General features: G+C 42.2%; 1 protein-coding gene across 3 annotated transcripts in view; it reads right to left on the bottom strand.

Annotated features, from left to right (window-relative positions):
• cast (calpastatin) overlaps positions 1-13882 on the bottom strand; it is a 28602-nt gene extending 14720 nt beyond the window's left edge. For 2 of the 3 annotated variants that reach the window (XM_061069316.1, XM_061069315.1), the window contains exons 1-3: positions 13728-13882; positions 1425-1493; positions 121-240 (exon numbers count right to left, since the gene is read on the bottom strand). In XM_061069316.1, coding sequence (XP_060925299.1) covers positions 121-240; positions 1425-1493; positions 13728-13802 — 264 coding nt within the window. In that variant the 5' untranslated portion in view covers positions 13803-13882. The remainder of the gene's footprint in view (positions 1-120; positions 241-1424; positions 1494-13727) is intronic. The other variant, XM_061069317.1, reaches the window with a different exon arrangement.
• Between the last annotated feature and the right edge of the window lie 1803 nt (positions 13883-15685).

Genomic DNA, 15685 nt, shown 5'->3' with positions numbered 1-15685 from the left:
ATGATGACGACACGCTGAGAGTCGTGACCAGGAAAAGGAAGCGGTGATCCATGTTACATCACACCAAACAGCCAGAAGCCCCCCCCTGCACGCGTAGCTACACATCCAGAGTCTCTCTACCTCTGGCTTGGCCTTAAACGAAGCACTTCCTGCTGCCGGAACACCACTTCCTGTGGCTCCGCCCGTTGCTGCGGTAACCCCCCCAGGCTTTGTAGCCATGGCAGATCCTGATGATGCCTTCTGTAACGCAGTTTACTCATCATTAGGAGTTCAACTCAGCCTGTGTAAACAGTTTGACATAATGTCCTCTAGGCGGAGCTGAGAAAAGGACCCTGATGACATCATGGTGACATCACAAGTTATCTCAACTTGGGCTCATGTGCAAATGTACAAGTAAATGATACAAACAGGGGACGTTGTGTTAGAAATAGGTGTGTGTGGATGACAGGGAAGGTCCGATGAAATTATGGGTAGGGTTGCATGATGGGAAATGTAGGAAAGAGTGTTCTCATAGCTTGTCCAATACCAGAGACTCAAACTGTACAATGTGTGCATGTATACTGCTTGTAACTTGAGTAGCTGTACCCCACTAAGCCCATTAAGAGTTATGAGAGGGGTCACCAAGGTCAAATACTAACAAGAGTCCCTTATAGCTGAAGGTTAATGCCTGAGTAATACAAGCGGAGTCTATAAACAGCTCTGTAACTTCAAAAAGAATTTGTTTCACACTGTGATTAAATACTATTTTCAATATTGCTGTTTCGTGACCACATATCTTACTGAAGCCTCTCTCTACAGGCCAGACACCAGAATAGACAATGTCTAAGCACAGGTGTTTAGAGCCAAGTGAAGACAATTCAGTTTGGTACTGTTCTGGCAAAACAAGGTATCAGGTTTAAGTCACTTTGTCAACATAATAACTAAAACATCAGGAGACTTTCAGTTCTTTTATTAATCGAGGAGCCGGGCGTGGAGAGAAATAGACTTTTAATTTAGACCAAGAAGACCAGTTTGTCCTGATGTTGTCTCCTATAAACTGCACTGGTGAGACATTTAATTAAAATACAGTTTTATCCACATAACAAAAAGTATTTGTTATTTTCTGCTGACTGTTTGCTAGCTACCGACATAATGCCGGTATGTTAGCAAGAACCATGATCCTTAGAATCAACCTGTAGAACCAACGTGATAAACAAACTGAATCACTTTGATCCATTGTTTCAGTGCATTACACATTTTTAACTGCTTCCTACTGACTGAGAAACTGGGTGTAACCTCTCTGGTCCTTGAATGGAAGGAAGAGAAAAGTGTTCATGTCTGTGTTACGGTCGCACACATAGTCCTGATAGTATGGGGTGGGGTCAGGGTGGGTCGGGCAGAGGGTGAGGAGAGGTTAATTGGTATTACAGAGGAATGTTTAATACCTCAAACTGGGCCGGCTTCACAGTGGAGACCGGAGCCGCTGGTTTGGGTGCGGCCTGGTTAGGCAGCGACTGCAGAGAGAAAAAAGAGCCACAGAGAGAAAAGTTACACATGTGCAGTGACGAAAAATAACACTGAACAAGAAACCATTGTAATCATTTCACGATTCACACACAGAAACATCCCGGATTCACCAGAGGCAAGATCGGTGCAAAACATTCGGTGCAGCTCGTCTCTACACAGGCAAATGTCTCTCCAGCTGTAAACCATGAAGAAGACAAAGGTAAAGGAAGAAACCACACATCAGATGAACTACAGTGAGGTCATATACTGCTTAAACAGCCATCCATCATACTGCCACCAGAGGTGGTAGAGTACAAGTACTACATTCCACACCACAGGGTGTGACTGCTGTTTGTCAGCAGAGAGCAAAGAGGCCGAGTATTATTGTTTTCTGTGGTCGCCACGGCAACATAGGTTATTCTCTTGATGACATCACGGTATGTTAAATGAACACTGAGATCATTGACATCTGTCGTCATATAGACAAAAGAGACATAAGACTTTGTTTTAGACAGGAAGGCTGCAATCAAATCCCCTCCGTTTGACTCAACTGTTAAACTACTAGTAGCTCTCATTTCTGTATTTTTTCCCCAGCTAACCAAAATGTTCAATTCTTGCGTATTAAATCTGTATTTACCCCTGAACGTGATAAATTGATTTCAGCACCTCCTCAGCATGAACCACTACATTCGTTCAAGCACCAGGGACTATTTGACCTGGATAAATCACTTCATCACTTATCCCATGTGTATTGACTGAAAGGCAGGGGACCATATGAACAGGTCACCAGTGTACCACACCACTGTCTAACGCAGTTGAATAACTAAAGGGTATGCACTTTTAGTTTGACAGAGCTACGCATACAGTATAGTCTACTGAACAGGTTTTAGGAGCTGCTGAGTCCAGGTGGAGTCCTGTGTGCTGCAGAGCCCAGCCCTGTTCCTTCAGGTGGTGTAAATAATGAGGACAAAGCCTCCACCCCATTGACACCAGGCCTCTGCTGTTAGTTTCACATCCAGCCCATTGCATTGTATGATGCTGTATCATAATGACTCTGTTTTTTCCATTTGTTCAGATTTATCGAAGGAGGATGGGACATCATTCGAAATAATTATATCAGAGGATTTGTACTTATCCAATAAAAAAAGCTGTTAATAACAAAAGCACTGGAACTATGAGATATAAATAATGTTTTTAATGTTAATATTGACATAATTAAACAAATGATGAACTCAAATAGAAATTTAGATAATTCTAATCAAGAATAAACAATTTAGCTCCGGAAATTAACCCCCAGGCAAGATACCAGTATCCAATGACAAAAATCTAGATCGCCTATTTATTGGCTAAACTGATCAGCCAGTTGTGCACCATGAAGTTTGAGTTCGTGCTGAGCGGGCAGCATGAAGGGGAACGACAGTTTGGATGTCTTTAAATTACTCTAGTGATTGAAGCAGATGAACATAACAGATACATATGAGACACAGAGGACACAGTGAATTGCAGCACTCTGCCATCTGGGATGTCAGATTTAGAAATGTCAGTGATTGCCCAACACACTAGTGTTACATTTCACACACACACGGCCAGCTCAAGGTTCGCAACCTTTGCTTACACTAACTTTTTGTCATCTATTGGGCCTTTTTTTCCCCACAAACCCTCAATATTTATTCAAAAGATATTACTCTCAGGATGTCTTTACATTTAGATCTTATGCAACTAGTGAAATTAGTGGTAGAAATAATATTCGTAAATATCGATTTTAGTCCTGCAAAGAACACTCCTTCTACCTGACCTATACTGGTTATTTTCTTGTCCTTTGACTTCCATTATTGCATATAGTTGTATTATTAATTTACTGACAGTCTGAACAATCCTCATTACTGAGCTAGAGTGAATAAGGAGGAAATGGCACAGAGGAGGAAGTGACGTCACAAGCAGCCAGGGCAACCCCTGCCACAGGGGAAGTCACGTTGCTTCAGTTACTGTTATAAATATTGATTGTCACCAAGTTACCACAAAAACCTTAAGCCTTTAATTAAGGTAAAATGCAAACAGGGTCATGCAGCAAGTACATTCAAGATGTTCAGGTTCGTTATTTTGGTTAAAACTGTAAGTGAAATTTAAAATTTGAATTTTGCTTAAATTTATAAGGTGCAGAAACTAAATAAATATATTTCCCGATGTAGTGACTAATTTGCCTTTTATTCATATGAGAGCTGAGCAGTCCACAAACAAAGAGCTGGAACAAAACCATTAAAGTAGAAAGGCTCTAGGAGTCAAAACAACTGTACAAGCTGTGTTATTAGCTTCCATACACATTGCACTGAGGGGACATATTTTGAAACCATGCTTCAAAACCAAACTCAAAGTATTCTCCCCTCGAGGCTCAGTCTGACATCAAAACCATTGCGCCATCGAGCCACCAGCCCAACCTCTGCTGTGTGACAGATGACTGGTTAGGCGGCACACACAGTGAACCCCCCACATCCGTCCTTACATGCCAGCAAACAGGCCGGTTATTTCATTACAAATCATTGAAGGAAAACAATGCTTGGTATAACAGAAACGAAGGAGAGGACACAGCTCGACGCGTCAGCATGTTTACGAGACGACTCTTGCTGTTATGATACTAAAAACTAAACTAAAAAAGGCCTTGAGAAAGTCAGGCTGCTCCCTGAAAACATGACTAATCCACACCAATCTATCATCAACCTTAAACATGGCTCATCCTTTGAAACACATTGGCCAATTAGCATGGCTGTTCATCCAACATTAGACAGTACTAATAAATATGCACTTTCACTCTTATCCAGGTATTGGATTGTATTGGTGTTACAAGGTCATAGGTTGTGTAATGTTTTGAAATAGATCAACAACATGGTCTTGTTCTCTGTTCTGAAACGTTCAGAATCATTCCAGCTGTGGTTGGTGTCACTGACAGATAACTAGCATCATGTGTGTTTGTAAAAATATATATTTTAAAGGTTCATTATGACAATTTTGAATTTGTCTGTAATATAGCACCGGGCCAACAATGCTCCTTTTGAGTTTTGTTTCTCTGACCTGGGACTCAAACTTTTTTCTAATGTCCCCCAAAACTACAAAGATAAATAAATAAGGGAATTAAACTAAAGCCAGGGTTGGTAATTCTAGAGAGACTAGCAAGAGCAGGCTATACTTAAACAAATAAAAAAAAATCATCTGATTCATCTAATCCCTCCCATTATCAAAACAAATATGCCCTGCCTAACAACTGCTAGAAGCTACTGTCTCTTCTTCTGCGTTGTCGGGACACCAGCCAATCGTTTCATTCAGTTCCAATTGGTAACGTTTATCAAAGTTCTGCGATGGCCACAGACAGACACCATCTTATTGATGGCTTTCGAGATGTTAAGAGAATTTCAACGAATATGTAAAGAAGTCAATCAGAAAACTAAACCTACCTTTAATATCAAATATACTAACAACTACTACCATTTGGCAGCCCAGAGTACACTTTTATATAGATGGTAAAATTAAGGGGGTTCAAACATTTAGGGGAAGTTCGGTACTACTCAACCTATTTATGATTAACAGCTAAAGTTGAACCAGGGAGTAATTATGTAACCAGGTCTGTGCTCATCTGAGAACTGAAACATCAGCTGAGACTGAGTTTTACGATGAAACTGCAGCCAGTACTCCATTCCATTGCTCCATCCGCAAACCTCCTGTACAGACTAAGTAACGTCCATCACAGGCGCCACACACAGTACACACACTACATGCGATTGATGCTTTCTAAGAACACAGTCTTAAGTTCGGCCCTTCCTCCAGGTTAGCAGAGTTTGTTTTTCTGGAAAAGCAGGAACATGACACTTACTTAACATATTCAAAGGTAAGAGGTGTTACTTCACCCTCCGAGGTTATGGGCCAAAATCAATCCAGTTTTATTTTGGGCATATTTAAATTAAATAAAATACTTTTCTTCAAAACTCCATCTACTAGAGCAGCTGAACAAAAAAACTAAAATGTCTGAAAAAGGTTACAAATCTTTTGAAATCATAAACCATCTGATCATGTATTAAAGAATATATGTATTTGTGCCAACTGTCTGTACTTAGTTGTCAATGTTTTGACAGTAACCAGGCGTATGAGCCGGTGCAGCATAGTAGGTGTGGTAGCTTGTTAGCTGTAGCATTAGCAGGTGAATGGATTTAGAAAGTAAATCTATATATATTTTCTGACCTTTGAGTTAAGAAGGAAAACACCTAACAGTCATGTTAGCTTTGCCGAAAAAACAAAAGAGAAACCATTAAGCTGGCAAAATCAAGCCAGTCCTAAGTGGTTCATTCCATCTGAAGTTTATTCTCGCACAACCGACAATGGCCATTAATGGAGAAGACAAAATAACAGTATCCGATGTGCAAATTCTACCTTCATGAGGAAATTATATTTGTATTGAGACTATAATTAAACCAGCGGTAGTGTTGTTTTATAGATTAGGAAATGAATGTGTTACATGACATACTCATGTTCCTGTTATTTTGTCCAGCCCTTGTACACAAACAAAATCAGAGTGTGCAGTCGGTAGAAATGTCATCCAGCTGTACCTGATAGAAATTTTGTCGGGGTAAGGGAAGGGGTCGATAGTTGCCGTGAATCTGTTTTATAAGGGAAATACTGAGGTCATTAAACAATAGTTCAACTCACAGACACGTGCACGGGCGGTGGATCGATGTAAACTTGTGGTCTGACACAAATGAAATCACACGTGAATAATTTACATTGATGCACATAGAGGTTGGTTAGGCTAAATAGCATCAGTTTGGGGCTCATGCAGACCTGCAGTGAAGCAGGACAACGATGGACACAAACTTTTAGTTTTATTAAATCAGCTGCAAAAGTGACTTCTTTAGTCAAATCAGTGGCCACCTATTGCTCATCAGAAGCCGAGCGGCCTCAAGTCAACACAATCTGCAAGTCAGACCAAAAAACCCCACAAACCAAAATCCCTCGTGATGGTACTTGACCAGTTCCTTCTGTGGCCTCTGTGGGTTCTCCCCGAGGACTAGACTGACTGACGTAGCTGGTGACAACTGATATATCAGCATGGTTTCTCATTCTGGGAGAGCTGGGCAAGCGGCCATCTGAACCCGAGTGAGTGGGGCCAAGATTAGACACAGGGTTTTAAAGCTGAAGAGCTTCTGTCATATGACTTGGAGCACCAATGACTGTGCAGTAAGGTCATGTGGATTCTGGCAGTAAGGTGCCAGTTGAAAGCTTTTTAGAATTCCAGTCCCTCAGCTGGACACATCGTCCTCTGACAGAACCGGTTGATGCCCTCTTTTATTTTTAAGGGCATGATGCCTGCACGTACATCAGATCATCCAGAACGAATCATGACAAACATAAAAAACAATTCAGTTCATCTAGGACTTATCCAACAAGAGCGATGAAAGCAGTAGCAGGGCCCTGCTATGAAAACTGATGACTAATGCCTGGCCCCACCCGACCAAACCACAAACATGCGTATGTGAATATATGAAATGGCTTTGTTGCTGTAGATGCTGTCACAGCTTTTAAATAGCCCTCGCAAAAGGGTCGGGGGTGATGATGTGGATCAGCGAGGCTCAGTGGTGGAAATGGAGAAAAGCTGCGGCCCGTGTTAGGAGGAGAGACTTTAGAGCAGAAGTGTAAGATTAGCACGGAAGCTAACTGTTGTTGTGTAACTGCAGTTTGTCGAGCTGCACGAGGATGGAGGTTACTGCAGTAGGGAAGGAAGCCTGGTAAACTCACGACTGATATCATTGGTCGAACGGAATACAACCGTCTATCTGTGCCGACATTGTGCCGTGAATACACTTTACTACAGCAGAGCCTAGGATGAGGAAAACCACATCACTTTTTGGTGATGTTAGTTCATCACACTGCCTGATTCTGAAAAGTATGTTTTATTCTCACACACTCTTGCAAACTAATATTGTAACGTCACAAAGGTGCAGCTAAAGATCCAGAGGAATTTCACGCCAGATTAAAAAGACACAAAGCAGAGATGCTGATCTTACATTTGGTGCCTTTATATGTGTATCAGGTGCATAGTGTCTCACTTCTTCAGTACATAACACACCCTGACAACACAATCTAGTCTAAATTGACTCTCAAACAAATGGACTTTGCGTGCAGCACCCCTCGATATAAATACACCGTTTACTGTTTATTTATTTTGTTGTTACCTCGGCAACAACTCCTCTCGGTCAACAACAATTCAAAATAACAGTCAACAGTGATCATTAGTCCCTTTTCCAGCTTTCCTTAACTTGATATGCAAAAAAGACACAAGCTTACTCTCCCAGAACCCGCACTGAACGTGGTGAAATGCTGCGAACACGACAACAATGAGCCATAAACTGTCAGATCACAACTGCTCTGACACACAACAGCCGTCTTGCTGACAGGTATCAAACAGGAAGCCCCTCCACGCACAGGAATTCAGAAAAGAGCGAGCTCACTGCCCAGATACATACCATAGGTGTGATTGTGAGTGTGTATCCTCTGTATATGCTGCTCTGTACACTACCGATACACTCGCTTGAGGCCGCTTCACCTTAGATTTCCCTCTGTGGAAACGATGGAGTCGACACTGTATGTCAAACACACACGCACACAGACACACAGATGTAAACACACACACACACCCTGTCAGCAGTGCAAAAAACTTGCTGCCCCGCCCTCCTGGAAGAGGCACAACAAGTCTGTGCTGCTCAGGCTCCACCTCCTCGGTGACCAGGCACAGAGCAGCCTGCGTCCGATTGGACGGCTGGACACTTCTTTTTCCTGGCCCGCCCACTGCTCCCTGACTGCCAGGAAAAAGAAGTGAGACAGCTTGAGGGAAACTTTGGGCTGGGCCAGGCCAGAGATTTCTTTTTATAAAAGGAGGGATGTTGCACTTTGATAACAAGGCACGATGACCCACAGCAAGATGATCTCAGGAAGAGGCATAGTGGAGGCCGCGTTAGAGTGTGAAACTGTAATGAGGCAGAAGTGGATTTGCCGTAGCAGTGTTGTTTGGCAGAGACTGGGTGTGTCGGAGAGAGACTCACTGCTCAGGAATCTGGACGTCAGAGCCAGTCTAACAACAGAGAGAGTGTGTGTGTGTGTGTGTGTGTGTGTGTGTGTGTGTGTGTGTGTGTGTGTATGTGTTTGTGTGTTTAGAAAGAATAGAAGCTAGGGAGGAGAGATCACATCACATGAATCTAATCCACACCCAAAGACAACCAGAGCAGAGAGAAAGAAAAACTGCCAATTAAAGAGAGACAAAGATGGAGGGAGGAGACCATTAAACAAGTTGGTCGACAACAGAACTTTCAGACATGGTTTCCCTGGCCTTCGCGGTGCTTTAAAGTCGACCCTGGACAAAGGAACAGACCGGAAACGCAGCTTCTGGACAGCAGCCAAAGGCCACGTTAGAATAAAAACACAAAACTAAAAACACGAAGCAGTGCTACATTTCCCTTCTTTCACACTGCCACAGATTAAACCTACCAGACCTCCTAGATTCAATCCGCAGATTCTTTATTTGTTCAGACTGAACATTTCACACCACAAAACAAGTAAAACGTGTTGATAGGAGGAGTTTAGAAAAGAGCACCCCCCTGTGTCTAAAAATACTCATAGCACATAAGTGTGAATGAATGGACGATTGTGCAGTGTGATGTCTGAAACTGTTGTGTGGGCCGAATGTGTCAGCTGATATATCCGTCTGTGTTCATGCTTCATGGACACAAGACTAACATCTATAGAAGAATATACGTATCGACTACTGTTTGTGTCATGTTTGCATTGTCTGCGCTATAAAGGCACAATATCTTACTTATGAACAACATGTCGATTTTAGCCATATATCTATAAAACTGTTATTGTTATTTCTTTTCTCTAGATTAAGCATATAGCATCCCATGCCAAATGAATTTGGCATGGGATACTTATTACAAATTGAAAATATGATGACATGCACACTACTCTTTTTATATTACCTAATTTTAAACCCTAGCTATAATTTTCTGTGAGGCATTTCTTTACTGAACATGAGCAGTCTTGCTTAAACATCAACCAAACCAAGCTGATGGTACAACACAGGATTACCATCCTGGAAAAATCCAATGCATCAGATTCATCTGTCTAAAAATATCTTCAAAAGGAAAAAGAATGCAGACTTAATGTCTCTGTTCACTGCACAATCCACTACCCTGGCACCTCCATGGCAAAAATACTTGTGTCTGTTCCTGGACCTTTCAAAATAAATCTTCTTTAACAGCATTGTCTCTCTATGACAGAAACACAAGTAAACCTTCCCTCTTTAGCTTTGTGTGACTGGTTATTGTGTGTGTGGTTACATTCTTACCCTAGATGCAATGCCTTCCTGGGAAACTCATGGTAAGACTTATCTTTGCTGACAACTAATGAGCTGAAGCAGACCCCCCATCATGAGGGGTCTGACCAATCCCATCTCTGAAGCTGTAAATGGGGGGTGAAAGTTTCTAAAAAGTATCCGTCTTATCTGACCTTTTATACTCATTATGTAATTGCCCAGCACCATGACAAGCAGACAAACATAGCAACTAGGAGATAAAGGAACTAGATAGAACATAGTGAGCTAACCATTAAAATATTCGTAAACTGAAATATAAGTTAGCAGAGAGATCACACCAGAGACATGGGGATTCACTGTAAATCTCAAAAATAAAAACAGGGGCTCAGTTTCTCCACTCACATGAACCATAGCTCTGGCATTTGACTAAAAATAGTAACTACCTATCACAGAACAGGCAACAATAAGAGAAAGGGAGGGAGAGAACAACAGATCTGAAAGGAATTTCCTTCATCAGGCGCCGAGAAACAGAAATATGAATCAGTTTGTTCATTGAGGAGAGTCTCTTTAACTTCATGGAAGTAACAGTGATTTAATGAATAAACTTTTATATTCAGTTATCTAAATCCTATATGTGAAACAAGAGCAGGTAGTGCACCTTGAGCCCGTACAGCTGATAACACCCAAGCGAACATAATTGTTTGACGGTTAAAAAATGGGAGGTAACTATGTCATCTTTTTTAATTGTGCCATATATTCTCATTCATATTTTGATTAATTCAAGGCTGAGCTCCACAATATCCACTGCTGAACTTTCTCAGCCTTTGCGGCTCATACAGGGAGGAATGCAGGGCCTGTGCCATCAAACATACATCAAAACGTCTAAGCAGACTGTTTTCATGCATTGTTTTCTTGCATGTGAGGGAAACACATTGCCTGAAAACAAATTGCTTTATTGTTGTTATGACATTTTAAGTAATTTATAATGTCATAGCCTAAGCATGATAGGTTCAGGTGCCGATCAGAAATATGGGGAATGAGAGCTGGGTTGTAAAAAGCACTCCACAAATCCTAACATAAAATCCAAATCAGACAAAGAGAATATACATGACCATGACTATAACTAATGCTATTCAGAAACCTCAGTTGATCATAGATCATAGTTAAGCAGCAAAGTTTAATCATTTAAAGAGTCCAGTGTGTAAGATTTAGGTGAAAGGGATCTATTGGCAGAAATTGAACATAAAATGATCCTAGTGATGTTTTCACTACATTCTACACACTGAACCATTAATAATGACTATAAAAAAGAGGTGGAGCAATTCAGGGATTCAATATAATACCCACTGATGAAAAACATCTAAAGGTTGATGTGCAAATAGACAAATAGGGACCACGTTGAAACTCTTGTTCCGTTGTGTCCCCCATACCCTTCAGTAAAATAGACGTCCTTTGCTGAACATCAGAAGACCTTCTCTAAATTTAGCGACACACTTTACCCCCTGGTTTGTTGACCCACACTTGAACCCACTCAAGAAACACACAAAAGACAATCTGGACTTTGTCTTCATACAGACAATATCCATTGTCACATACTGAAGCCTGTGTCTTAAAGTTACAGTGCAGAGAAAACGCTCCTCTAACTGTTTGCTCTCTCAATAAATCTTTGGAAAACATGAACAGCGCCAAGATCAAGTTAGTAATATAAGTAACATAATAATCACACCGTTGTGAACACGTCATCACCAGCTTCCACTTACATGTGTCTATGTGAAGTTACCAAGAACGTTAGTCACCATATAACATTACATTTTCCTGTAACCATCAGGCTGCTTGGTCTCCATTACTGATATTACTGAGACAAACATCATGTGGCTAACAGCAACAGCTTTTCTTCGGTGAGGCCGGAAACCAGTGCTACATTTCCATCACATGATTTTAATGACATAGCAAAAACCTGAGAGCAACGTTTGGTTCAGCCGTCGAGCTCAAGCCAAACTGGCAGTGAAGTGAGGAATCTTGCAGCACAAGTCCAGATGAGTGCTGCTGGGAAATAATAACGCTCGGGACAAACCCCAATCTTTAAGGGCATATAGCACAGGCTGTGGGAGGAGGATATTGAGCTGTACAGGATGTGTCAACAAAAAACGTCTGTGTGTTTATGATCGCACAACTTGCTCTCCCTCTCGTCTGGCACACACACACACACACAGCCCGAGGGTTGATTACTGTGTAACACGTGATGAAGCACCTCATCGATACAGCTGATATCCTCATGCCTTCAGTCTCTGATCAGTACGTGTAAACAAATCCTGGGAAGATCTGACAATGACGTAGCTAAAACAGCTGAAACAAGGAAATGCTGGTTAAATGTTAATGCATTAATCAGAATAAACTAATAATGTGATTTAACAACAACTATGAAGCTCTCTAAAGCTGATGTTTATCCTATAATAAACATATTGATTATAGAGGTTTTCCACAGATTTTACTCGTAACATAGACATTTTATTTTACGTAAAAGACTGAATGACAAAGTCCTACTGTTAACTCACAATTGTGCATAGGTCAGAGACATAAATGATGTGCACAGGGTTATTGAAAAAACACAGGAGCACTGAAATTTGTTTTTTGTCTATCTGTTCATTAAATGTGAAAACACAAGTGTCAGCTGTCAAGACGGATGTGTACAAGCTCCATTACAGTTCATAATGGATGGGTGTGTATGGCAGTGAGGAAATGTACTGGACGTGTATGCTAGTGCTCAGCCATTGTCCTCTGATGGACATGATTGTGCAGTCAAGACACATTTCCCTGAGGCCATTTCCTGATGAGTGACTGTAAGTTGGGGGGCAGACTGCTACAGACCAGAACTCAGACCACTGAGACCACTGAGACCACTGAGACCACTGAGACCACTGAGACCACTGAGACCACTGAGACACTGAACTCCACCCTGGACACATTTGCTATTTAACCTTTCACACATAAAGGTGAGTCACAGCAAATGAACACAGCCCTGATAACACAGTAATGGCATCAGGACAGACCTTGTTGACCTGTTACATGTCAACACGCAATCAGTTTCTCTGCCAGATGGAACATTTAGAAAAAAAGAGAGTGACGTTGAGGCTACAGCACGAGACCTGCACAACACGCCAATTTTAATCGTGCAATAAAAACAAAGAAGTCATGAAAATATGATCAATTATTAGAGCTACGCACCCTTTAAGGTTGCTAGTCACTGAAGAATGCTATTTGGGCAAAACTGAAAAAGATCAAGACCCTTTCCCATGAAGGTTCCCAAACAGAACTTGCTGCACACACACCCACAACCTTCAGAACAGCCACAGTGACTTGTCTGTCAGAACTTCCCTGTGGTTTGGTGCATGTAGCAACTGGTTACCAACACTGCCAGCATTGCCCCTGCCTTGGTTTAATATCTCAGTACTAGAAAACATCCACACACTGAACTCTCAGAAGTTGACCAGGAACCTCTCACATTCCAGAGGGAGAGAGAGAGAGAGAGAGAGAGAGAGAGAGAGAGAGGGAGAGAGAGAGGTAGAGGGAGAGGGAGAGGGAGAGGGAGAGAGAGAGAGAGAGAGAGAGAGAGAGAGAGAGAGAGAGAGAGAGAGGGGGGGAGGGAAGAGGGTCTGACTTGGTTTAGAGCCAAGAAAGCTTTTCGACTTGCGTCTTTTCCCCATGGGCCTTTCTCAGACATGCAGTACAAACTGTGCTAACAGCCCTAACAGCAAACTTCTACTTTTATATCTACAGGCCGCCTTACTTTAACAAAACAAAACACACGTGGAAGCCCATCAGATTAGTTGTTCAGCACACACCATGGCACAAGCACTCGCACACACATAAACAAACACACGTTTGCACAGACCTGCTCCTCCACCGCCACATCGTGCAGGGCCGGGCTGTCCCGTGGGCCTCGGATCCAGCTCAGTATCTGGCCCATGTTGGCTGAAAGTGCCTCCGACTGCGTATGTGTGTGTGCGTGTGTGTGTGTGTCTATCAGCTCCTGCCTTGTCAGTCGGATTGCAGCATGTTTCCAGCACGCAGGGCAGGGAGCGAGGAGAGAGAGAAGGGGAGGGCAGAGGGACCAAGGGGTGGGCGTGGTTGTGGAGCAGAGCAGAGCAGAGCAGGGGCAAGGGCCAGGCTAGGAAGTTAGAGGAGGCTCTCCGGGCTATAAAGGGAAGTGAGCTGATCCTCGACTGCCACCCTCTTGATGAGGGGGCCACATCTGAGCTGTGCTTCTCAGGGAAACAGATACATCATTAACACACACACACACACATACACACAAGGGCATGCATGCATAAGACTAAGAACACGTCTGCCTATGTGAAAAATGTATTTTCTTACAGTGCACCTCCTGTACAACTCCCTCCCTTTAATCTGACATACTGTCAACAAGCACACACCCAGATTCATGATGAAATACAGGCCTTGTGCACACACAGGCACAGAGACATGAACATAGTTACACACTTCTTATCGGCCCGCAGCCGTAAAACACAGGTTGTGCAACTCTCCTGGCTGATTAATTGCCTGTGAGAATAAAAGGAGCGGCTCAGACATTAGGTTTACATTACATCTGCATCATCGAAAGGCCAAGAGAGACCAGGCTGAGCTGAAAGTGTTCGGTCTTAAACCTCTGGGCCAGTCACATGATCTCTGAATGATTAAAGCCAAGTTATTTCAACATCTGGTCACACGGTCAATAGGGTGCATCAAAACAGACTGAGAGCAAAAACTGAATGTACAGAGCAGGAATGAAGGGAGTGTTTCAAGATTTCCCCAAGCTTACGGCATGGGTGTTGGCTTTCTGAACCCTCACCTACAGTCAGCTGTTTTATCTTAGACTTTATTTCACCCAGATGCAAATTGTGATTAAATAGAACTTTCTGATATAAAAAGACAGACAGTGTAAGATAATGCAGCCGAGGCTTTTGAATATCGTTCCCATTGTTTTCATGTCTGCTAAAGTCCATGTGCAAAGTACAACTCCAGTTCCATCACGGCTGTACTCCAGCCGTGACCTGGGTGTATTGTGCATCCCTTTGGGCAGGGCTTGGGTGGAGTAAGTAGACAATACTGTCTTAGAGTGAGTCACTGTGGTGCAATAATTCTGACAGCCAAGCCTTTCGCCTTGTAATAGCACACCTCAGCAAAATATGAAAATAATGTTCGAACCAGCCTGACATGAAACTCCCGTTTGAGGAGCACAAAGGTGGTTGAGTGGTCTCTGAAGCCGTATGGAGACGAGAGCCTTTAAACATGCCAAATATAATTCACTTGATGACACGTTCATGTGTGTTCTGCTGAAGTTGCACGTGACGTGTGTAATTGTCACACTGCATGTTTTTTTTAACTATGAGGCCGCGGAGGGGGAGACAAGAAGCAAAAATAAGACCTGAGGTGGAACAGACAGGTGCAAGCTGTTTTTAAAACAACAAATCACCCATTTGGCCGATTATTTGTGTCACTTATCATCCATGGGGGTTTAAAGTAACACTGTGCAACTTTTGACGGTACAGTGACTTTGAATAGTTTGTGATCTATGTAGTATCTATATGATCTAGTGATCTATTATCTCGCTGTAGAATAAACCCCTAAATCATGCCTTTATCTCAACCTTCTGGTAGCAATACACAGTACTATACTTCCTGCAGTGTAGTATTGTCCTGACAATGCATCATAGGGTCTGAAATGTTAAAACTAAAATACAGACAATCAAATAAAAATTTGAAATGGGGGCCTTTCAATTTTTTTACTTCATGAGTATTTCACAGGTAAATTCATAACTGGGCTCAGAAGTCATGGGAAAATGATACATTT

The sequence above is a fragment of the Limanda limanda genome, chromosome 4 (genome assembly GCF_963576545.1).
Source record: "Limanda limanda chromosome 4, fLimLim1.1, whole genome shotgun sequence".
Lineage (NCBI taxonomy): Eukaryota > Metazoa > Chordata > Actinopteri > Pleuronectiformes > Pleuronectidae > Limanda > Limanda limanda.
This window is presented reverse-complemented; position numbering and strand designations above follow the sequence as displayed.